Here is a 24,955-nt window from a genome sequence, read left to right on the forward strand (position 1 = left end):
ACTGATCTTCGGAACCAAACTTGATCTAATCAAGGAGGTTAAGGATTTCTTATCTCGCTGTTTTGAGAAGAAGGGTCTAGGAGTAGCTGATTTTATCTTAAACATCAAGATGTTGAGAGATGGGAATGGTGGGATCACACTGCTTTAGTCTCATTATGTGGAAAAGATCTTGAGTCATTTTGGGTATAGCGACTGCACGCCTTCTCCAACTCCATATGATGCTAGTGTGTTGCTTCAAAAGAATCAACGGATTGCTAGAGATCAACTGGGGTATTCTCAGATTATTGGCGAGTGCCACGAGGCCTGACATCTCTTTTGCTATGAGCAAGCTGAGTCGGTTTGTGTCAAAACCAGGAGATGATAATTGGCGTGCGCTTGAGAGAGTTATGCGCTACTTGAAAGGCACTGCGAGCTATGGGATTCACTACACCGGGTATCCAAGGGTACTGAAGGGTTATAGTGACTCAAACTAGATATTTGATGCTAATGAGATTAAGGCCACAAGTGGTTATGTTTTTACACTTGGTGGTGGCGCTGTTTCCTGGAAGTCTTGCAAGCAGACTATCTTAACAAGGTCAACTATGGAAGAAGAACTCACAAAATTAGACACTGTCACTGTTGAAGCAGAGTGGCTTCATGAGCTCTTGATGGACTTACCTATGGTTTTAAAACCAATACCCCCTATCCTAATGAACTGTGATAATCAAACTGTGATCGTCAAGCTAAACAGTTCTAAGGATAATATGAAGTCCTCAAGGCATGTGAAGAGGAGACTAAAATCTGTCAGAAAATTGAGGAACTCTTGAGTTATTACGTTGGATTATATCCAAACATCGAAAAACTTGGAAGATCCCTTCACAAAGGGTTTATCACGTAATGTGATAGATAATACATCGATGGAGATGGGTTTGAGACCCACCGCATGAGTTGTCCATAGTGGTCTATGTGACCGAAGATCCACTGAAGTAGAAGTGGGATACAAGCTGTTGGTCAGCTGAGAGGAGAGTATCCCTATTTCAATTATCCCACTCCGTGAAGATGCAATACTCTCCTGATCTACATGGCAGGTTGATAGTTATCTTAATGTGTTCCAAGTGTCTTATTTGAGTAAGTAGAGGTATTGTCATGCAGAGCATCTCCCGAGGAATACACCTATATGAATTTTACTATTAACATTGTAGTCTGTGAGAATTGGGTGTTCTCTAATAAATTCATGAAAGACCCTGGGGTATGATGTATACACTCCAACCATGGGGAAGCCTTGCAGTAGCCCAGTATCATTCAAGAATTTGTGTGAAACTAGTATCGCTGAAAACTTGTAGTTCAAGGCATAGTCCACTATTCAAGTTGTGATCTAGTCTAGCATAAACCTCTAAGTGGAAGTTCAACTTTGTAGTCTCCACTAAGCACCAGTATATAAACAATGTTTTGGAACTAACTATTGAGATGTGCCAATGAGACATTGTGGGGGGGGGGGGTTGGAATTGTCTAGTGGGCCTTTGGCCCAAAGCCCAACTAAAATTCTGAAATTCTCTTGGCCCATTCATGCACACATCTGAGTGGTGTGAGTGAGACTAAAGTTTAGTCCCACCCTGGAAGTTGAGAGAGACTTGCACCTATTTATAAGGTGAGCTCTTCTACCACTTGTATGAGCATGAGAAGAGCATACCTACACGTGCGCTCCTCGCTCACCTCGCCAGGCCACGCCACGCCTCGTCACGACGTGTCGCGGGTTGCGGGAATGAGCCGGGCCGAGGATAGAGCTATGCACATTGTCTATATTTTTACTGCTCGGGAAAAATTAATGAGTCATTAATTAATAATTAACGAACGCGTTAATTACTAAACCATTTCCGATTCTTTTGGATCACGATGACTCGGACATGGGGCTTACTCCCACGACCTACCCAGCCCGCTCTATATAGTCAGGCAGACGTCTACCCTAGCCGCCGCCGTATCGCATGGTTTCGCATCACTGTTCCAGATCATTGCATCACCACACAAGTCTTCTCCATCCCTCCTTTCGGCGTGCACAGGGACAACAGACCTCCAGAACCCTGTCTCTCGTGATCCTGCACGGGAGAGGGGCGATCAGGTTTTTGGGGAGCACACTCATGCGACTGCTGGCAGCGCGCCGGCAACGACTTCTTCCCCCGACCTCGGCAACCTATTCCTCAACGACATGGGCGACAACATCAACGTTGGTTGTCTTGCTCCCGTTGCACTGTATGTGACTTGTCCTCCTTGTTCGAGATTGTGCTAGAATTCTTAGCTCTAGTCTGTGCCCTAGATTTGATCTCTTCATCTACTATTCTAGTCCACATGATTAGTTTAATCTTTGTTATAGCCGTCATGATTTATTTTGTGCTTATTCGGATAAAATCTCATAGTAACTTGCTCATATTTGCAACACAAATGCCAAGATTTTTTTTATCCAAGTTCATCTCCAGCAGTGCGTAAATAGGTCTTTCAGTGTCTTCAATTCCCTAGCAATCAGCAGGGAGCAATTTCTGGTCAGCAAGTTAATTTCAGTCAAGGGCGGGATCTTTGGAGAACAAATTTTTTGAAAGAGGTGTTCTTGGGCCTGGCCTACTTGCTAACTCTGTAGCTAGCGGCTCTTGCTCAAGATGTCTTTCAGACGCCCATGTGAGAGCCCAAATGCACAAACCCAAATGTTGGGCTTGCAAAGGATGAGGGCACATTGGGGCGACCTGCTTCGCGGCCAAAAATAATAATCAATTGGTCGATCACGCTCCTAATTTGACAGTAGCCCGTGATAATAGGATTTCTGTTGCGACGATTTAGCTGAATCGTTAGCAGGACAAACAAAGGGATACCCCACTGGTTAGCCGCCTAGCGACGTTCGTACTTCCTCTGCTTCCTAGTCCAGCACCACCCTGCCCCTCTGCCACCCCGCCCCCCTACTCCACTGCTCCAAGCCTCAGTCCCTGAGGATCGTCGCCAGAGTGACCTCTCCATGGCCAACTTTCCCATCGATCTTGTGTCGTTCCTCCCTCAAAATCATCATGCAGTGGAAGTTGATGGAACACCTACTAGGGTTTGCGTCGTCTGCGGCCACATCCATCTGAGAAATGGAACATTGATGATTGCAACAATTCTTCCAATGCCTGAAGGACATGTGCACTTCGCCAATGTAAGAGAAATCATCTATGAGTTTCCTCTACCACTACTACAGGACTGCTAACGCGACACTACAATCAGAGACCCTTCGACGAAACTGTGTGTGATGCATTAATCGCAAACGTTAATGTAGAAAAATCATCAAAAAGATGCAAAACATTTGCGATGACGGATACATCAAATACGGTTCTGATTTTAGTTGTGTGTGATGCGGGGCATATGGTTCAGTTCAATGAACTGTTTATGATGAGGCAGAACAACAGAAATGGGTAGCCAGATGAAGGCGTGTGCGATATACGGCATACAGTTCACTCGGATAAACTATTTGTGATGAGGTGGAGCAACATAAACGGGCAGCCAGATGAAGGTGTGTGCGATATACGGCATACAGTTCACTCGGATGAACTGTTTATGTTTAGACAACACAAGAAATGGTCATCCAGATCAAGATGTGTGTGATATATGGCATACGATTCACTCGGATGAACTCTTTTCGGTTAGGCAACGCAACAGAAATGGTTCAGCCAAATCAAGGTGTGTGCAATGGAGGACATACAGTTCATTCCGATAAACTGTTTGCGTTGAGCCAAGAGAACATAATCATTTCGTGTAAACAAGATGTGTATGATACGCGGCAAACATTCAATTACATATGTGGCTAGTACACATGACATTTCCACACACCAAAGTAAACTATTACATGCATAATTAATTAGGATAAACGATCATCTGATCATTGTCTACTTGTGACGCTTGCTGCCACCGCTCTACTAGGATAAATGGAACAATATTCTTTATTGCAAATAGTGTGCTCTATTGGCCACACAAGTATATGGATCATAGCCTTGGGCGAGCAATGTGCCTACACGCGTCGTGCTAGCTCGATGTCCTTCTTACTAAGTTTCCATTAATTTATGGCATTTAATGAACACGACACCATTTCCCGCCATTTTCTCACCGGTTTCCCGCCGCCACCTAGCGATATTGTGCATAAACCTAAGCAGCGCGTGACACATGGAGGCAACAAGCATAGCCTGTAGCACATCCACCTTTTCCAAGCATGCCAACCCACCAAAGCGCCGCCTCTGCCATCAACCTCCTCGACGAGGAAGATGAAAAAGTGCCACGGCCCGTCGAGGCCGAGGCGCTCCCCGGTGACGCGATGGACGACACTGTGATGTGTGTCATCGCCAGGGTTGAGCAGACCCTTGGCGCATGGTGCTTCAGCACCGTGGATCAAGATAGTCATGTCAGCATCGAGAAGCTGCAGCTCGCCCCACAACATGATCGATGGTGCGCCACAGAGCAAGCTAGGCGTGTCCGCACCGATAGGTTGCGGCTCGTCACACAACGAGACCGTTGGAGCGCCGCAGGGCAAGAGTGGATCCATCGGCGCCTGCCTGCTGTCGATAGGGTGTCGCAGCTGGGTACACGTCCCGTCAGTACCCCCATTCCTCGCCAGGAGTGGTCAGAGGCCGTCTACGCCGTATTTGCACCAGAGGTTGGTCGCGTCGTACTTGTACCGGACGCCCGCCGCTCCGTACTTGCACCGGACGCCCGCTGTGCCGTTGGCATGGGTCACACATTTCGCCTAGTCTACGGCCCACTGATGCCAACGCGCTGGTCGATAGGCTCGACCGCCTCCTTGACCCAGGTGTCCACCTGGGCCCAGTAGAGGAGCATGGCCGTCGCATCCTTGAGCTGGTGATCTCCACTGAAATAGACAACATGGAGCTCGAGATCATGCTCCAGATGTACCGTGAGCATGTCAACCGCTTGTACAAACGCCTGCACGAGTGCAGGCAGAGCCAAGAGCTACCGTAGGCAAGGGCTGCTGGTCATGGTCTCATGGACGCGTTTTATTTTGTTGAGTCGTTTCGACATGGATCGCTATGTATTTGCAGCAATCATAATATTGCTCTATTTCAATGTGTGTACTCTATTTTCTGTTCTTGTATGCTTTGTTTCAATGTGTGTATATATGCTTTCCATTCTGTATATGTGGATGATAAAATTTAGATACAAATTAGTATACGAAAATAGATAGAAAATGAAATTCATAATATATATTAATTGTTCATTAGTTCATCACGGAATATATATAATATCATCACATATGCGTGATGATACTTAACTACTAGGTACAATGCATACAATTGAAAAAGAACCATAATAACACTAATAATCCCTCATGGGGGCAGTATTCCGGCAGCCCCTCGCGAGTAGCTCCCTGGTGCGTGGTGTCTTCCCAGCGCAGAGGCAGTACTTCGCCTCCTCCGCCTCTCAGCGTTTGACATACCAATCTACCTCTTGCTGGCGAACGAGCGCGAACGATCTTGCCATTTCATTGGGCGCCCATCGGAGCTCCTCGTCGGTGGCACGTTGGAGCTTATTGGCCCATCTCCACCTCCACGCTTATCAACTCCAAGGTTAATACAGACACATATCTGCTTGACAGAGAGCACCATCCTCTTCGGACAGAGTTTAAAGATAATGAAGTGGTGATGGATGCTTCACATCCAACTTCAGCTGAGGCCCAAGAGAAGGCTGAGAAGGCAAAAGCAGCCAAAGCAACAAAGGCAGCTAGTGCATCCAATGCTTCACTAGTGAATCTCAAGTCAAAGCAAGATCAACTGACATATCTGCTAGAAGCAACTCTGGGGATTGAGCAAAGTCTGGCCAAGTTAACCAAGAATCAGGAGAGCCTAGAGCGGATAGTTGAGGACAAAATGTATAATCTTGATGTCAAGGTCACAGAGATACAATCTATTATGGAGAAGTTGAGAGATGACGTTGAAGATGGCAATGAGGACACTACCACTTGGAGATATCGGGTTGTGCCAAGGGCACCCAGATCTTCAGTTGTGCCAGTAGCAGACATGAGGCCTACACACTCTGCACCTGCTGCCACTGCTACAGTGCCACCCCCGGTGTCAACATGACCAGATCAACAGACATCAGCCGAGGCATTTGCAGAAGCAGTTCTCTCAATGCTGTCTATGCACACCGGAGCAACAAGCTAGAAGACCCCTTCAGGAGCTCCCGAAAATCGTGCCTAGAGTGTCGTGTAACACTATACTTTTTTGAGCTTTTTGGTAACTTGTTGCCAAAGGGGGAGAAAATGTATAGATCATAGGCTGAGAGAGAGAGAGAGAGTCTTGTTCTTTTGCTTGTTGGTTTTCATTTGCCCAGCTGCTACTTCGTCCATTTGGTTTGTGCTACTTATTGTCTTATGCTCATGAGATACTCTGTGTGGTCATGTGTTTGATCATACTTTGCTTAATGTGTGATACATGTCTATCGCTATGTTTACTTTTGTATGATCATTCACTTATGTATTTGGCGATGCGTGCATGCTATTTCATTCTTATCACTTTGTGCGCTCCACCAAAATGTATGTGACATGGAAGAGTGACTCATCATCCCAATTGATTATGCATTTGCATTCAAACGCAAATTTTAAATAATGCACAAATTTAGGGGGAGCTCTTGCTTATCACGTACTTCTCAAAGCGATGATACAATTCATTCATTTTATCATTTGTCGAAGCTTTGATCTATATGTTGTCATCAATTACCAAAAAGGGGGAGATTGAAAGTGCAACTAATCCCCGGGTGGTTTTGGTAATTCATAACAACATATAGCTCATTAAACTAATATCCATTCAAGATAAATATTTCAGGAAGTTCAATGAATGGCATGGCATGGACTAGAGATGTGGACCCCTAAAAATGCTAAGGACAAATATTGGCAAAATCTCAAGACTCTTTATCTTTATTTTAGTGATCCAAGATCACCTTGAGTCCATAGGAAATCCAATACTATTAAAAGGGGATGAGGTGTTGCTTAATGACTTGCTTGCTCAAATGCTTAGTGATATTGCTCCAAAACCCTCAACCACTTTCTCCATCCAAATATGTCAAAATCCTATATATACTCCAACTCAGCCCCACTGATTCTTTCTATCCGGCGCCATCGAGTTCATATGACATAGCCACAGCCAAAAACCCTAACAGTTCGATCTCACCGATATGGATCTCGGTCTCATCGAGATGGCCTTGCCAACACTCTGTGGCTTGTTGCACTTATTTCTGTCTCACCGAGTTATGCAATCGGTCTCACCGAGTTGGCTTGACCAACTCTCTGTTGCCCTATTGCTACACTTCGGTCTCACCGAGTTGATGCAATCGGCGCCGCCGGGATGAGGTTTTCCCTAAGTCCTAGCACATCGGTCCCTCTGAGTTGTTCCAGTCGGTCCCACCGAGATTCCTAATGTTCACACTTTTGAACAGATCGGTGCCACCGAGTTTAACCATTCGGCCCTACCGAGATGAGTCAAATGTGTGTAACGGTTGGATTTTGTGTGGAGGCTATATATACCTATCCACCCCCTTTTCCATTTGTGAGAGACCATTTCGAGACTCCTCGTCATGTCCGTGATCACATCCGGGACTCCGGACAACCTTCGGCACATCAAAAACTATAAACTCATAATATAACTGTCATCGTAACATTAAGCGTGCGGACCCTACGGGTTCGAGAACTATGTAGACATGACCTAGAACTGTTTCCGGTCAATAACCAATAGCGGAACCTGGATGCTCATATTGGCTCCTACATATTCTATGAAGATCTTTATCGGTCAAACCGCATAACAACATGCGTTGTTCCCTTTGTCATCGGTATGTTACTTGCCCGAGATTCGATCGTCGGTATCCAATACCTAGTTCAATCTCGTTACTGGCAAGTCTCTTTACTCGTTACATAATGCATCATCCCATAGCTAACTCATTGGCCACATTGCTTGCAAGGCTTATAGTGATGTGCATTACCGAGAGGGCCCAGAGATACCTCTCCGACAATCGGAGTGACAAAACCTAATCTCAAAATACGCCAACTCAACATGTACCTTTGGAGAAACCTGTAGAGCTCCTTTATAATCACACAGTTACGTTGTGATGTTTGGTAGCACACACAAAGTGTTCCTCCGGTAAACGGGAGTTGCATAATCTCATAGTTATAGGAACTTTGTATAAGTCATGAAGAAAGCAATAGCAACATACTAAACGATCAAGTGCTAAGCTAACGGAATGGGTCAAGTCAATCACATCATTCTTCTAATGATGTGATCCCGTTAATCAAATGACAACACATGTCTATGGTTAGGAAACACAACCATCTTTGATTAATGAGCTAGTCAAGTAGAGGCATACTAGTGACGTTAAGTTTGTCTATGTATTCACACATGTATTATGTTTTCGGTTAATACAATTCTAGCATGAATAATAAACATTTATCATGATATGAGGAAATAAATAATAACTTTATTATTGCCTCTAGGGCATATTTCCTTCAGTCTCCCACTTGCACTAGAGTCGGTAATCTAGATTACACAGTAATGATTCTAACACCCATGGAGTCTTGGTGCTGATCATGTTTTGCTCGTGGAAGAGGCTTAGTGAACGGGTCTGCAACATTCAGATTCGTATGTATCTTGCAAATCTCTATGTCTCCCACCTGGACTTGGTCCCGGATGGAATTGAAGCGTCTCTTGATGTGCTTGGTCCTCTTGTGAAATCTGGATTCCTTTGCCAAGGCAATTGCACCAGTATTGTCACAAAAGATCTTCATTGGTCCCGATGCACTAGGTATGACACCTAGATCGGAAATGAACTCCTTCATCCAGACTCCTTCATTTGTTGCTTCCGAAGCAGCTATGTACTCCGCTTCGCATGTAGATCCCGCCATGACGCTTTGTTTAGAACTGCACCAACTTACAGCTCCACCGTTTAATAAAAACACGTATCTGGTTTGTGGTTTAGATTCGTCTAGATCAGTGTCAAAGCTTGCATCGACGTAACCATTTACGACTAGCTCTTTGTCACATCCATAAACGAGAAACATATCCTTAGTCCTTTTCAGGTATTTCAGGACATTCTTGACCGCTGTCTAGTGATCCACTCCTGGATTACTTTGGTACCTACCTGCCAAGCTTATTGCTAAGCATACGTCAGGTCTGGTACACAACATTGCATACATGATAGAGCCTATGGCTGAAGCATAGGGAACATCTTTCATTTTCTCTCTATCTTCTGTTGTGGTCGGTCATTGAGTCTGACTCAACTTCACACCTTGTAATACAGGCAATAACCCTTTCTTTGCCTGATCCATTTTGAACTTTTTCAAAACTTGATCAAGGTATGTGCTTGGTGAAAGTCCAATTAAGTGTCTTGATCTATCTCTATAGATCTTGATGCCCAATATGTAAGCAGCTTCACCAAGGTCTTTCATTGAAAAACTTTTATTCAAGTATCCCTTTATGCTATCCAGAAATTTTATATCATTTCCAATTAACAATATGCCATCTACATATAATATCAGAAATGCTACAGAGCTCCCACTCACTTTCTTGTCAATACAGGCTTCTCCAAAAGTCTGTATAAAACCATATGCTTTGATCACACTATCAAAGCATTTATTCCAACTCCGAGATGCTTGCACCAGTTCATAAATTGAACATTGGAGCTTGCACACTTTGTTAGCACCTTTTGGATCGACAAAACCTTCCGGTTGCATCATATACAACTCTTCTTCCAGAAATCCATTCAGGAATGCAGTTTTGACATCCTTTTGCCAAATTTCATAATCATAAGATGCGGCAATTGCTGACATGATTCGAACAGACTTAAGCATCGCTACGGGTGAGAAAGTCTCATCGTAGTCAACTCCTTGAACTTGTCGAAAACCTTTCGCAACAAGTCGAGATTTGTAGACAGTTACATTACCATCAGCGTCAGTCTTCTTCTTGAAAATCCATTTATTCTCGATGGCTTGCCGATCATCGGGCAAGTCAACCAAAGTCCATACTTTGTTCTCATACATGGATCCCATCTCAGATTTCATGGCCTCAAGCCATTTCGTGGAATCTGGGCTCATCATCGCTTCCTCATAGTTCGTAGGTTCGCCATGGTCAAGTAACATGACTTCCAGAATAGGATTACCATACCACTCTGGTGCGGATCTTACTCTGGTAGACCTACGAGGTTCAGTAGTAACTTGATCTGAAGTTTCATGATCAATATCATTAGCTTCCTCACTGATTGGTGTAGTTGTCATAGGAACCGGTTCTTGTGATGAACTACTTTCCAACAAGGGAGCAGGTACAGTTACCTCATCAAGTTCTACTTTCCTCCCACTCACTTCTTTCGAGAGAAACTCCTTCTCTAGAAAGGATCCAAATTTAGCAACGAAAATCTTGCCTTCAGATCTATGATAGAAGGTGTACCCAATAGTCTCTTTTGGGTATCCTATGAAGACACATTTATCCGATTTGGGTTCGAGCTTATCTGGTTGAAGTTTCTTCACATAAGCATCGCAGCCCCAAACTTTAAGAAACGACAACTTTGGTTTCTTGCCAAACCACAGTTCATAAGGCGTCGTCTCAACGGATTTTGATGGTGCCCTATTTAACATGAATGCGGCCGTCTCTAAAGCATAACCCCAAAACGATAGCGGTAAATCAGTAAGAGACATCATAGATCGCACCATATCTAATAAAGTACGATTACGACGTTCGGACACACCATTTCGTTGTGGTGTTCCGGGTGGCGTGAGTTGTGAAACTATTCCGCATTGTTTCAAATGTAGACCAAACTCGTAACTCAAATATTCTCCTCCACGATCAGATCGTAGAAATTTTATTTTCTTGTTACGATGATTTTCCACTTCACTCTAAAATTCTTTGAACTTTTCAAATGTTACAGACTTGTGTTTCATCAAGTAGATATACCCATATCTTCTCAAATCATCTGTGAAGGTGAGAAAATAACGATACCCGCCGCGAGCTTCAATATTCATTGGACCACATACATCAGTATGTATGATTTCCAATAAATCAGTTGCTCGCTCCATAGTTCCGGAGAACGGCGTTTTAGTCATCTTGCCCATGAGGCACGGTTCGCAAGTACCAAGTGATTCATAATCAAGTAATTCCAGAAGTCCATCAGTATGGAGTTTCTTCATGCGCTTTACACCGATATGACCTAAACGGCAGTGCCACAAATAAGTTGCACTATCATTATCAACTCTGTATCTTTTGGCTTCAACATTATGAATATGTGTATCACTACTATCGAGATTCAATAAAAATAGACCACTCTTCAAGGGTGCATGACCATAAAAGATATTACTCATATAAATAGAACAACCATTATTCTCTGATTTAAATGAATAACCGTCTCGCATCAAACAAGATCCAGATACAATGTTCATGCTCAACGCTGGCACCAAATAACAATTATTTAGGTCTAAAACTAATCCCGATGGTAGATGTAGAGGTAGCGTGCCGACCGCGATCACATCGACTTTGGAACCATTTCCCACGCGCATTGTCACCTCGTCCTTAGCCAATCTTCGCTTAATCCATAGTCCCTGTTTCGAGTTGCAAATATTAGCAACAGAACCAGTATCAAATACCCAGGTGCTACTACGAGCATTAGTAAGGTACACATAAACAACATGTATATCACATATACCTTTGTTCACTTTACCATCCTTCTTATCCGCCAAATACTTGGGGCAGTTCCGCTTCCAGTGTCCAGTCTGCTTGCAGTAGAAGCACTCAGTCTCAGGCTTAGGTCCAGACTTGGGTTTCTTCTCTTGAGCAGCAACTTGTTTGCCGTTCTTCTTGAAGTTCCCCTTCTTCTTCCCTTTGCCTTTTTTCTTGAAACTGGTGGTCTTATTGACCATCAACACATGATGCTCCTTCTTGATTTCTACCTCCGCAGCCTTTAGCATTACAAAGAGCTCGGGAATAGTCTTGTCCATACCTTGCATATTATAGTTCATCACGAAGCACTTGTAGCTTGGTGGCAGTGATTGGAGAATTCTATCAATGACACTATCATCAGGAAGATTAACTCCTAGTTGAATCAAGTGATTATTATACCCAGACATTTTGAGTATATGTTCACTGACAGAACTATTCTCCTCCATCTTACAGCTATAGAACTTATTGGAGACTTCATATCTCTCAATCCGGGCATTTGCTTGAAATATTAACTTCAACTCCTGGAACATCTCATATGCTCCATGACGTTCAAAACGTCGTTGAAGACCCGGTTCCAAGCCGTAAAGCATGGCACACTGAACTATCGGGTAGTCATCATTGCTCTGCCAGACGTTCTTAACGTCGTCAGTTGCATCTGCAGCAGGCCTGGCACCTAGCGGTGCTTCCAGGACGTAATTCTTCTGTGTAGCAATGAGGATAATCCTCAGGTTACGGACCCAGTCCGTGTAATTGCTACCTTCATCTTTCAACTTAGCTTTCTCAAGGAACGCATTAAAATTCAACGGAACAACAACACGAGCCATCTATCTACAACAAAAATGGACAAGCAAAATACTATCAGGTACTAAGTTCATGATAAATTTAAGTTCAATTAATCATATTACTTAAGAACTCCCACTTAGACAGACATCTCTCTAGTCATCTAAGTGATCACGTGATCCAAATCAACTAAACCATGTACGATCATCACATGAGATGGAGTAGTTTCAATGGTGAACATCACTATGTTGATCATATCTACTATATGATTCACGTTCGACCTTTCGGTCTCCGTGTTCCGAGGCCATATCTGTATATGCTAGGCTCGTCAAGTTTAACCTGAGTATTCCGCGTGTGCAACTGTTTTGCACCCGTTGTATTTGAACGTAGAGCCTATCACACCCGATCATCACGTGGTGTCTCAGCACGAAGAACTTTCGCAACGGTGCATACTCAGGGAGAACACTTCTTGATAATTTAGTGTGAGATCATCTTAAAATGCTACCATCAATCAAAGCAAGATAAGATTCATAAAGGATAAACATCACATGCAATCAATATAAGTGATATGATATGGCCATCATCATCTTGTGCTTGTGATCTCCATCTCCGAAGCACCGTCGTGATCACCATCGTCACCGGCGCGACACCTTGATCTCCATCATAGCATCGTTGTCGTTTACACCATCTATTGCTTCTATGACTATCGCTATCGCTTAGTGATAAAGTAAAGCAATTACAAGGCGTTTGCATTTCATACAATAAAGCGACAACCATATGGCTCCTGCCAGTTGCCGATAACTTCGATTACAAAACATGATCATCTCATACAATAAAATTTTGCATCACGTCTTGACCATATCACATCACAACATGCCCTGCAAAAACAAGTTAGACGTCCTCTACTTTGTTGTTGCAAATTTTATGTGGCTGCTACGAGCTGAGCAAGAACCGTTCTTACCTACGCATCAAAACCACAACGATAGTTCGTCAAGTTAGTGCTATTTTAACCTTCGCAAGGACCGGGCGTAGCCACACTCGGTTCAACTAAAGTGAGAGAGACAGACACCCGCCAGTCACCTTTAAGCACGAGTGCTCGTAATGGTGAAACCAGTCTCGTGTAAGCGTACGCGTAATGTCGGTCCGGGCCGCTTCATCTCACAATACCGCTGAACCAAAGTATGACATGCTGGTAAGCAGTATGACTTGTATCGCCGACAACTCACTTGTGTTCTACTCGTGCATATGACATCTATGCATAAAACCTGGCTCGGATGCCACTGTTGGGGAACGTAGTAATTTCAAAAAATTTCCTACGCATACGCAAGGATCATGGTGATGCATAGCAACAAGAGGGAAGAGTGTTGTCTACGTACCCTCGTAGACCGAAAGCAGAAGCATTAGAACAACGCGGTTTATGTAGTCGTACGTCTTCACGATCCGACCGATCCAAGTACCGAACGTACGGCACCTCCGAGTTCAGCACACGTTCAGCTCGATGACGATCCCCGGACTCCGATCCAGCAGGGTGTCGGGGATGAGTTCCGTCATCACGACGGCGTTGTGACGATGATGATGTTCTACCGACGCAGGGCTTCGCCTAAGCACCGCAACGATATGACCGAGGTGGAATATGGTGGAGGGGGGCACCGCACACGGCTAAGGAACGATCACGAGATCAACTTGTGTGTCATGGGGTGCCCCCTTGCCCCCGTATATAAAGGATGGAGGGGGAGGTGCGGCCGGGCCCTAGGGGTGCGCCTGGAGGAGTCCTACCCCCACCGGGAGTAGGACTCCCCCCTCTTGCCTTGTTGGAGAAGGAAGGGGGAAGGGGGAAAGAGGAAAGGGGGGCGCCGCCCCCCCTTCCTTGTCCTATTCGGACTAGGGGGGAGGGGGCGCGCGGCCTGCCCTGACCGGACCTCCTCTTCTCCCTTAGGGCCCATGTAGGCCCATTAACCCCGGGGGGGTTCCGGTAACCCCCCGGTACTCCGGTAAAATCCCGATTTCACCCGGAATGATTCCGATATCCAAATATAGGCTTCCAATATATCAATCTTTATGTCTCGACCATTTCGAGACTCCTCGTCATGTCCGTGATCACATCCGGGACTCCGAACAACCTTCGGTACATCAAAAACTACAAACTCATAATATAACTGTCATCATAACGTTAAGCGTGCGGACCCTATGGGTTCGAGAACTATGTAGACATGACCTAGAACTGTTTCCGGTCAATAACCAATAGCGGAACCTGGATGCTCATATTGGCTCCTACATATTCTACGAAGATCTTTATCGGTCAAACCGCATAACATCATACGTTGTTCCCTTTGTCATCGGTATGTTACTTGCCCGAGATTCGATCGTCGGTATCCAATACCTAGTTCAATCTTGTTACCAGCAAGTCTCTTTACTCGTTACGTAATGCATCATCCCGTAGCTAATTCATTGGCCACATTGCTTGCAAGGCTTATAGTGATGTGCATTACCGAGAGGGCCCAGAGATACCTCTCCGGCAATCGGAGTGACAAAACTTAATCTCGAAATACGCCAACTCAATATGTACCTTTGGAGACACCTGTAGAGCTCCTCTATAATCACCCAGTTACGTTGTGACGTTTGGTAGCACACAAAGTGTTCCTTCGGTAAACGCGAGTTGCATAATCCCATAGTTATAGGAACTTTGTATAAGTCATGAAGAAAGCAATAGCAACATACTAAACGATCAAGTGCTAAGCTAAAGGAATGGGTCAAGTCAATCACATCATTCTTCTAATGATGTGATCCATTAATCAAATGACAACACATGTCTATGGTTAGGAAACACAACCATCTTTGATTAATGAGCTAGTCAAGTAGAGGCATACTAGTGACGTTAAGTTTGTCTATGTATTCACACATGGATTATGTTTCCGGTTAATACAATTCTAGCATGAATAATAAACATTTATCATGATATGAGGAAATAAATAACTTTATTATTGCCTCTAGGGCATATTTCCTTCACTTTCCTCACTTCCCATGAAGCTATAATTTGGCGTGTCGACCATGCAACATCCTAGACCTAGGTTGCATGCCACTGGCATAAAGGCGCCATGGCTGGCCGTTGGATGTCCGCAGACTCGCCCATCTCCTCATCCTAGTGTTCAAGCTCATGTGTGCCACCTTTGAGGATGTCAGTGAGATCTTTAATGTTGCCGATCAAGTGGGTGGGTCAAAAAATTGACCTATTGTGTCTGGCATGACGCCAATCCCTGGAGAACCAGCTCACCGTGGGAATCTGTGACTACTTCAGATTGCGGAATTTGATGATCCGACCTGGAGAGTGGTCCTTAACCTGGTCGATGTAGCCGCTGGAGTCGACGACGAGAGTGACAACGCCTAAGACTAACATCCGACCTGTCGCGTAGATTACGCGGACCTTCGGCAGAGTATCTCGATGTGGTGATTATGTTGGAGGGGAAACAAGAGGTTCAGGCCATCTGATAGAGGTAAAACCCTACTCCTGCTCTGTTATATTGCGATCGGAGTGTACAAAATACATGTATAAACCAAAGAATTGCATGACGATATAACGACTAGCTCGACCCCTACTAATATAAGATACATGAGCCCCTAGGGTTACCAAAACTTAGTTGACTACGTCAGTGGAGGGGGAGGGTCCTTCGTGGCTCTAGCTTCCTTGTCTTGTACAAGACTTCCAGAGTCTTCCCCTGCGTGGCCTATGGGCTGGACTGATGGCCCAGGGCGAAGCTGGCCTAGGGGGCCTCGGGACGGCCTACTTGGGCCGCAACTGATAAGATGTGGCATCCCTGAGGTGTAACACCGTCACAAACTAACAACGTTTGTGTGCCTTTCTGCATTACTCGATGGAGTTGTGGTACTAGTTGTTGGGGGCGCTAGTGTGGGCCGCTTAAAAGGAACTTGTGTGCATGTTTTTCATCTTAAAAAGAAGATAAAAACTACTTTCACCTTGATTTTTTTAGGAAATCTCGGATAACATAGACAACACATCCATCTAAAAAAAAGGCTAGAAAATCAAAAAGAAAAAAGAAAAAAGGCTCGCTTCCCTGTTCTAAAAAATAATCTCCAAAAAATAAAAAAAATATCACCGTGGCCAACCAGCATGCGCCACATGGCATAGCTAGCATGCTCTTTCACTGTACCTTATTGGGTTTCGCAATTTAGTAAAAAACGGATAAGTGGAAAAGAAAATGGAACTGGATCAGTGCCTGGCTTGTCCTGTGACCGGGAATCTTTGCTGCCGTGAGACACAAGGAAAAAGGGATGCATCGATTGGAGGGAGCATGGCATGGTGCTAATCATGCCCTCGCAGAATCCACGACCTTTTGCGTTGCCACACGACAAACAAAAGTGATCAACAGTGCGCCTAGTGTCTAGGGCTACCTCACGGTTTAAATAGTTTCTGTTTCTGAAATTCCATGGTTGCTTCATCGAACATGAAAAACAAAGATGGAACTTGGAATGTTTAGGCCCGGCCCTGCCCCTGCGACGTGATTCCAGTTGTTTCTGGATGGAAGTGCCAATCTCCCCCAAATCTCTCGGCTGTCCCGACTTGCACGTTGGTGATCTCCATCATCTCCTCCACCAGGGACGACAGACCTTTCGGTCTCGAACATGCAAGAACTTGTCGACGGACATTGAAACATATGGATTCTTGCGGGTGTGGGTTTAGGACTTACGAGTGGCCATTTGCTGCTGTGTGGGTTGTGGACCACGGGGAGGGAACAAGACCCGCAAGAAAAGGCCAAAAACACAGTAGCCAACGGTGGTTGATATTATACACTACGTATAACAAGAAACACGCCGATTACCATTTACCGTCCCCTCACTTTCTCTGTTCAAAGATCTTCTCCTCTTATCTTTTTTCTGAAAAACTTCTGAACTATTCATCTTCAATTATAGCAGTACAACAAACACCAAAAATAATAAAATTACAATTAGATCCGCAGACTATCTAACGACAACTACAAGCACTGAAGCAAGCCGGAAATGTGCCGTCATCATCACCCAGTTGTCAATTAGTTTGGAGGAGAGGGACAGGGAGAATCAAAATCAAGAGCCTATCAATCAACAGAAATGAAAAAAATTGCCTATCGGTCGCTAGCCTACCCCTTCCTTCTCTCCTCCCAAGCGAACAAGAGATTAGGGTTCCTGCCTTTTGTCCGATGGGCCGCCGATCTAACTCGTCTCATGTGGCCTAAGGTCATGGGTGTGCAGTGGATCCCGACCATTGCCGATTACCATCTAGCGTCCCCTCACTTTCTCTGTCCAAAGATCTTCTCCTCTTTATCTTTGTTTTGCGGGAAAACTTCCGATCCATTCATCTTCAATCATAACAATACAATGAACATCAGAAATAATAAAAGTTACATACAAATTCGTAGACCATCTAGCGACGACTACAAACGCTAAAGCAAGCAGAAAGTGTGTGGTCGTCATCACCTCAATTGTCAATTAGTTTGGAGGAGAGGTACGGAGAGAATCAAACTCAAGAGCCTATCAATCAAAAGAAATGGAAAAATAGTTGCCTATCGGTCGCTAGCCTACCCCTTCCTTCTCTCATCCCAAGCGGACAAGAGATTAGGGCGTAGATGGGACCGCCAGTCTAACTCGTCTCTTGTGGCCTAAGGGTCGTGGGCATGCAGTGGATCCCGGCCATTGTCATCCGAAGGGCTCGGTTGTTAGACGTTTCTTTGGATTTTGTTAGGATTTGTGTTCTGCCAGAAAGGCGAGACCGCGACGGCTTTTTGAAGATGGAATAAGGTTTACCATGTCTAGCCCCATCACGATGATGCTTCTAGCATGGTCGGATGCCTGTGGAGGTGTGTCTCACAGGATTCAGTTGGTGGTGATCTTTGGTGGATCCGCTCGTAACAATAAGTTTTGCTCGGCTTCGACGAGGAAGGGGTGATGACGATGGCACGCCCTCGGTTTGCTTCAGTGCTTGTAGTCGTCGCTAGGTGGTCTAAGTATCTGGATGTAGCTTTACTATTCCTTGTACTCGCATGATGAATAGATTGGAAGGTTTAGTAAAAAAAGAAAATAATAATAAACAAAGGGGCCAAAGTGGATTCTGGGCCTGCCGGGCCTGGGCCCACAGCCTGGCTGCCTTCCTCCTCCTCCCGTCTCCCCTTTCCGTTTGGTGTCCTTTTCTCCATAGGAAGCTGTGAAGCCCACCAAAATCCACACCACAGCAGTACTAGTACACCGAGCCAAAGAAGAGAATGTTCTTGGATCCCCTTCCCTGTCTGCCACAACATTCCTACTCCCCCACCCTCCTTCCAGTCCTCATAAACAAACAAACCAACAAACCTTCCTCCTCCTCCTCTTCCTCCTCCTCCGGCGGCACCACTGGTCATCGACCTCTCTTCCTCATCTTCTTCTTCCGGGACGGTCTATTCCTTCGTTGAGTCGGGATCTTGGGCGGGAGAATCCAGGAGTAATTCGCCGGGTGGGTTTAGTTAGGTACCACAATAATCCAAAGGCCCGCCGGCCCTTCTTTTCCACGTCTCCAGAGGTCGCCGGAATCTCTCCTCTTCTCCTCACCCAGTGGATGTGCAATCTCGTGTCGGCTCTCCGCGTAATCTGGACGCTCTTCGCCTTCCACATCGCAGCAACGTCTCGCGGGATTTTGGGCTAGATTGAGGTTTTGCGTGCGTGTGCCTGTGTGGGGAAAGTGCTTTCCTTTTCTCTCTTTTTTCCCCTTGGTTCCGCGAGGATTTGGTTCTGGTGTGTGCGGGGGGCCGGAATCTCTCTCTGCCTTTGATCCCAAGCAACCGGCCGCCTCGTTCATGTAGTGCGGCATCCATTGGAACCTGGGACTCCTAACATGGCCTGCCTCAAGCTGGGATCAAGGGCTGATGTGTTCAGGAAGCAGGGCCAAGACTGGTATGAACAGCTTCTCTCCCTTTCTTCATTTCCCCCAACATGATCCTCTGCCATGTCTAACCTGCACATTTCCTCATGGTTGCAAATCACAATTTTAACATCTTATTAAAATTGCTTCACCTTTTAATCCGTGCAATGTTTTCATTACTTGCCCTATTTGCTGCCATAATTACCACCGTAGACATTGGAGTGTTTGTCTGTGTGATGTTGGGCACGATAGGAAATGTACCTGCCATTACTTCTTTCAGGAATTGCAAAAATAATTGAATAGGTGCCATATGTGTGTACTAGAAGCTCCCATGCATCATCCATGGCCCAACCTCTTCCTGTTGGCTTCATCTGGGGTACTGATTATAATATGCTAACCAACTCCTTCTGGATGGAAGGCTCTAATCAAAACATCGAGCCCAGGCCAGCTAGGAAAACTACAATCGTTTTTTGTTTTTAAGCTGACGCAACTTTCTGGGAGGACTCCCTACCAGTTATCCCAAGACAGCCTGTTAATCAATATCATTATGCTAAGACTGTCATTTCGATGCATTCGATGCTCATACCGTTTGGAGGACTTCATCTGTTCCTGGAAAATGGCACCTACCTTTTATAGTACCATTTTTGGGAGTTAGAAAAATGGAACCTACCTTTTATAGTACCATTTTTGGGAGTTATTGAGATCAAGGCAGTGGTGGGTAAATGGAGTGGTCACAGTGCAAAATGCCTGTCCTGGATTAGCATTTATTCCCCCCTTCCATGAGAAATATTGTCTCGCTATCGCCTGACTTTTGGGCCCGGTCGTTCTTATGTTCAGTACTTGCTGGAGCTGCACATGTTGGGCACTAAATGTGCCATATTGATTCCTCCAAATTCTGTTCTCTCGTCACAATCACGCCGAGCATTACTCCGTTAGATACCGGTCCTGGAATACGTAGTAAACTGCTACAAATCTGAAACTTGAGAATTTTTTTTGGTTACGGTTGGCTTATAGCTAATATCTCTTATGTGATCTCTTGTATCCTATTTAAGTGCAATCTTTTTTTAGAACCATCTTTATTAGGCACATCACTTGATCAACACTTCTAAATACATCTAAACTGTATTTAGAAGAGAGAAACAATTGTGACGTATGAACTTTGATTATTATTTTCAATTCTGACCATGGATATTTAAGTGCATGTTATGTGTGCATACAGTCTAGAAGTTAGGAAGTCAAGCACGTTAATGTGCCTGGAGCTGGTTGTGATCAATGTTCAAGATATCGGTAACTAGTACCATATCAGTCGGGTGCTGAGTAGGGACAAATAGGCAAATTTTCCAGTTAATTGGCCGATAAATCAGTTAATCGGCTATTCGGTGACCCACCGAGTAGCGATTAACTGACCGAGATGCTGGTTTAACTAGCCAATATTTGGAACAATATTCATGATAACACATGGCCTTTTTATCCCTAAAATTTTCCATCTTAATGAGACAAGCTAGGGCTGATGTAAGATGTTGATATTCAGCTGGATTATGTAGTGCATTAAGTTTAGTTCACTCTGTTGATGAGCTCAAAGAGCACCAATGTATACCATGTTTTTCCAAGAAGCAAAAATGCTGGAACATGTAGGAACAATTACATGTTGAAATAGTAGAAAAGAAATAGGGATAGACATGGAGGGTAGTTAGTTTGTACATCTACCCCCACCCAAGCGAGGCTCAATAGCTACATTGAGCTCATGTTCACTTTAAAATAGATGGCCGAACTAAATACAGCTCATTCAAGCTCTGCATGATTGTGTACAACAAACTAAAATTATCTATAATATTATCTCATGTGTTTTGGCTGGAATAATTTTCCCACTTATATTCATGTACTTCCGCAAGCTCTACAGTTATAGCTGTGTAAGCACACTATTTTATATAAACTAAATTGTTTGAACAGAAAATTACTAATGGAAATATGTTTGTTATGTAGGTATTGCACTACTGGCCTTCCCAGTGATATAACTGTGGTGGTTGGGGAACAATCTTTTCATCTCCACAAGGTAAAAATTTCACTAATAAGTTCACTAAGGCTTTCATGTGTTTTCACACAATTTTGTTAGCATTGTGCGATTTTTTACTTTGATTCTGGGAAACTTCTAGTACCAATATGTGCATACTACTCCGTCCATCCCAAAATAAGTGTCCTTGCTTTAGTACAACTTTGTTTAGAGACAAAAAATAGATGTACATATCTGCGGAGGATGAAGTAAATTACCTTGTAACAATTGATATCTGTTTTACAGTTTCCTCTATTATCGAAGAGTGGCCTTCTGGAACGTCTCATCAGAGAGAAAATTGAGAAGGGAGAAGATAGCTGTGCCATTGATCTATCTGATATTCCTGGGGGAGCAAAGGCTTTTGAACTAGCTGCTAGGTTCTGCTATGGTGTGAAGTTTGAATTGACTTCCTCCAATGTTGTGCACCTTCGCTGCGCTTCTGAGTATCTTGAGATGACTGAAGATATCGCCGAGGGAAATTTGATTGCGCAGACAGAGAACTTCCTTACCCAGACAGTTCTCAAAAGCTGGAAAGATTCAATCAAGGCACTTCATACTTGCGATGATGTCATTGATCTTGCTGAAAAATTGCAAGTTGTGAAGAAGTGCATAGACTCAGTTGCAACTAAATCAAGCACTGATCCCGATGTATTTGGCTGGCCTGTCGCCCAGTATGGTGGTCCCACACAGAGTCGTGGAGGGAGCTTCTTGTGGAATGGTATTAGCACTGGAGCAAGGCCAAGAAATTGCAGTTCAGATTGGTGGTATGATGATGTGTCATGCTTAAGCCTTCCATTATACAAGAAGGTAATCTCAGCTATGGAATACCGAGGCGTCAATCAGGACATTATTGTTGGATCCCTTAACCATTATGCCAAAAGGCGTTTACCTGGTCTGAATCGGCGCAAAAGCATTAGCGATGTCAGTAACTGCCTTTCAGTGTCAACTTTAACCGCCATGCCTTCTGAAGAGGAGCAAAGGTATCTTCTTGAGGAGATTGATAGGCTGTTACCTTTCCAAAGGGGTGTTACATCTTGCAAGCTGTTATTTGGCCTTCTGCGCACAGCGATCTTCCTTAAAGCCAGCTCATCCTGCATGTCCAACTTGGAGCGTCGGATAGGTTTGCAGCTTGACAAGGCCACTCTGGAAGATCTTCTGATAACAAACATGTCTGAATCTATTGAAATGCTCTATGATGTGGATTGCGTACATAGGATTCTTGACCACTTCTTGGCAATGGATCAAGAAACTGGTGGAGCTTCTCCTGGCATTGGCGAGGATGGGCACCTATTGGCTTCTCCATCTCTATTGCCGATTACTATGGTTGCTAAGTTGATCGACGGCTACCTAGCTGAAGTTGCACCAGATGCCAACCTAAAGTTGCCAAAGTTTCGGTCTTTGGCTGCTGCCATACCAGACTATGCTCGGCCAATAGATGATGGACTTTATCGCGCCGTTGACATCTATCTGAAGGTAACACTTCTTTATTTCTGCTCCCTGTTTCCAATGACACAGTAACACACCAGTAGGTGAATTCTTCTGCATATCCTCAGTAAGGCAAAACATTATTAGCATTCATAACTTAGTTGTTCCTATCCTTGTAACTTCTTGTCAGAGTTATATTTGAAATGATTGGTGGATAGCTGTTCTGTTTTCAGTTCCAAAACCTTTTCTCGGTAAAACTAGATAGTACAGTATAGGTTTGTGATCATTCAGCTTGCGCCGCAGGATAAAGAGGTTATTGAAGAAATAGCAGAATAGGTTCAGAAACATTATTTAGGTTGCACGAAGATGGTACTTACTACTTATACTACTGTTCCTTTTATCTTCCGTAAATAATGTTTGATATGGCATCAATCATAAGTTCGCCTTGCTGATGTCTGTTTATGTTTTGTTTCTGCTCCTGTGCATAGGCTCATCCCCATCTGTCGGAATCGGAGAAGGAAGAGCTTTGCCGGGTGATGGACTGCCAGAAGCTCTCCCTGGAGGCTTGCACCCACGCGGCGCAGAACGAGCGTCTCCCCCTGCGGGTCATCGTGCAGGTCCTCTTTTTCGAGCAGCTCCAGCTCCGGAGCTCCATCGCCGAGTGCCTGATGATCTCCGAGAACCTTGAGGGCGGCTCGAGGCAGCTCGGCATGCCAACCTCTAGTGAGCAACACCGCGGCGGCGTGGGCTGGCCCCTGGCCGCCAGGGAGAACCACGCCCTGCGCGAGGGCATGGACGGCATGAAGCAGCGGGTGGCCGAGCTGGAGAAGGAGTGCTCCACCATGCGGGAGGAGATCGCGAGGCTGGGCCGCAGCAGGAGCGCCGGCAAGAGCAGGCTGTTCTCCCTCGGCGCGAAGCCACAGATCTGCAGCACCGCCAAGGATGCTACCCCCGCAAAGGCGACAATGGCAAGCGACGACGACAAGCTGGCCGTGGTGAAAGCTGATGCCACGCCCCGGCTGAAGCTGAGCAGACACAAGAAGAACCTGTCCATAGAGGCCTAGCGGCTCCATCGTTTGTGTTACTCTGTACTCTTGAGTTGCTGTTTTGCTGGTGAACTTGTTAGATGCTTTTTACATACCACCACCACCTGTGAACGAAGAACTGGAAGAAGAAAATGAGTTGTTGAGACCTCATTCTAAGTTTTTGACAGACACCCTGTATATTACACGCGCATGGCCATGGTGGCACCGGTAACATCTTGTATCATGTGTCTCTAGGATTGCTAGTCAATCTTGTATAATGTGTCTCTAGGATTGCTGAAATGACTAGCGGGAGCAGTCCTAGGTGTGGGTACTCAGGTAGGCAGTCCTCGCTAGATGTGATCGGGATATTTGCCCACTTTTATTTTACGAGCAAGGCAAGAGCTCTGTGGATTTCATTAAGAGAGAAACGTGAATACAGAGCTACCGGTTTATAAGAAAAAGCAAGGCCGAAAATCAACATAAACCAACACCGACGCCAACACAAACAGGCCAACACCAAAGGGCATTTCTAACCAATCCCGATAGCCGGTTAAAGAAGTACAAATCTGATTTTACCCCTCTAACCGGCACCTAGCCGGTCCTCATCGGCCTTAGAGGAGGATAGATTATCCTCGGTCGCCACGATTCTCCCTGTATCTACTCCGCCGCTCTGCCGTAGCACGGATCCATGCCGCCACGCCCGATCCGCCAGCCCCCGTCCGGTTCACTGACTTTCCGGACCTCCTTCCGCCGCGAGTGCCGCAGAGGACATACATCGGCGTCCGGCAGCGCGTGTGGGGGACATGGATGGCGGAGATCACTGACCGAGAGGCCCACACAAGGAAGTGGGTCGGGTCGTTCCACACGGCGGAGCTCGCAGCAATGGAATACGACCGGTGGCAAGCCCGGTTCCATGGTGCTGCCACGAGGCTCAACTTCCTATTTGGGACGGTGCCGGTCCACCTCGTCCCACTGGCGCCGGGTGTGGTGAGTGCGGCGATGGCTGGGAGGACCAAGAGGCGAGAGAGCGCCTCGAGGCGGAGGCCGCCGCCGAGGCGTACATGGCGGACCTCCGCCGCTAGCACTCCGAGCTCGTGGAAGCGGA

At 45.3% G+C, this 24,955-nt stretch overlaps 1 protein-coding gene across 1 annotated transcript; it reads left to right on the forward strand.

Annotated features, from left to right (window-relative positions):
* Window positions 1-18,676: 18,676 nt before the first annotated feature.
* On the forward strand, window positions 18,677-24,125 carry LOC119335673 (BTB/POZ domain-containing protein At1g30440-like). The gene is made up of 4 exons (XM_037607770.1): window positions 18,677-19,382; window positions 21,334-21,403; window positions 21,647-22,873; window positions 23,314-24,125. Exons 1-4 carry the CDS (start codon window positions 19,324-19,326, stop codon window positions 23,887-23,889), a joined length of 1,932 nt encoding a protein of 643 aa, XP_037463667.1. The 5' UTR covers window positions 18,677-19,323; the 3' UTR covers window positions 23,890-24,125.
* The last annotated feature ends 830 nt before the right edge of the window (window positions 24,126-24,955 follow it).

Source organism: Triticum dicoccoides, chromosome 7B, assembly GCF_002162155.2.
Source record: "Triticum dicoccoides isolate Atlit2015 ecotype Zavitan chromosome 7B, WEW_v2.0, whole genome shotgun sequence".
NCBI lineage: Eukaryota > Viridiplantae > Streptophyta > Magnoliopsida > Poales > Poaceae > Triticum > Triticum dicoccoides.

Excerpts from the sequence above, each read along its gene's own strand:
- LOC119335673 (XM_037607770.1), top strand. The coding sequence starts at position 19,324 with ATGGCCTGCCTCAAGCTGGGATCAAGGGCTGATGTGTTCAGGAAGCAG. Across the intron at positions 19,383-21,333 it reads AGGAAGCAGGGCCAAGACTG|GTATTGCACTACTGGCCTTC; the intron begins GTATGAACAGCT and ends TTTGTTATGTAG. Across the intron at positions 22,874-23,313 it reads CCGTTGACATCTATCTGAAG|GCTCATCCCCATCTGTCGGA; the intron begins GTAACACTTCTT and ends TCCTGTGCATAG.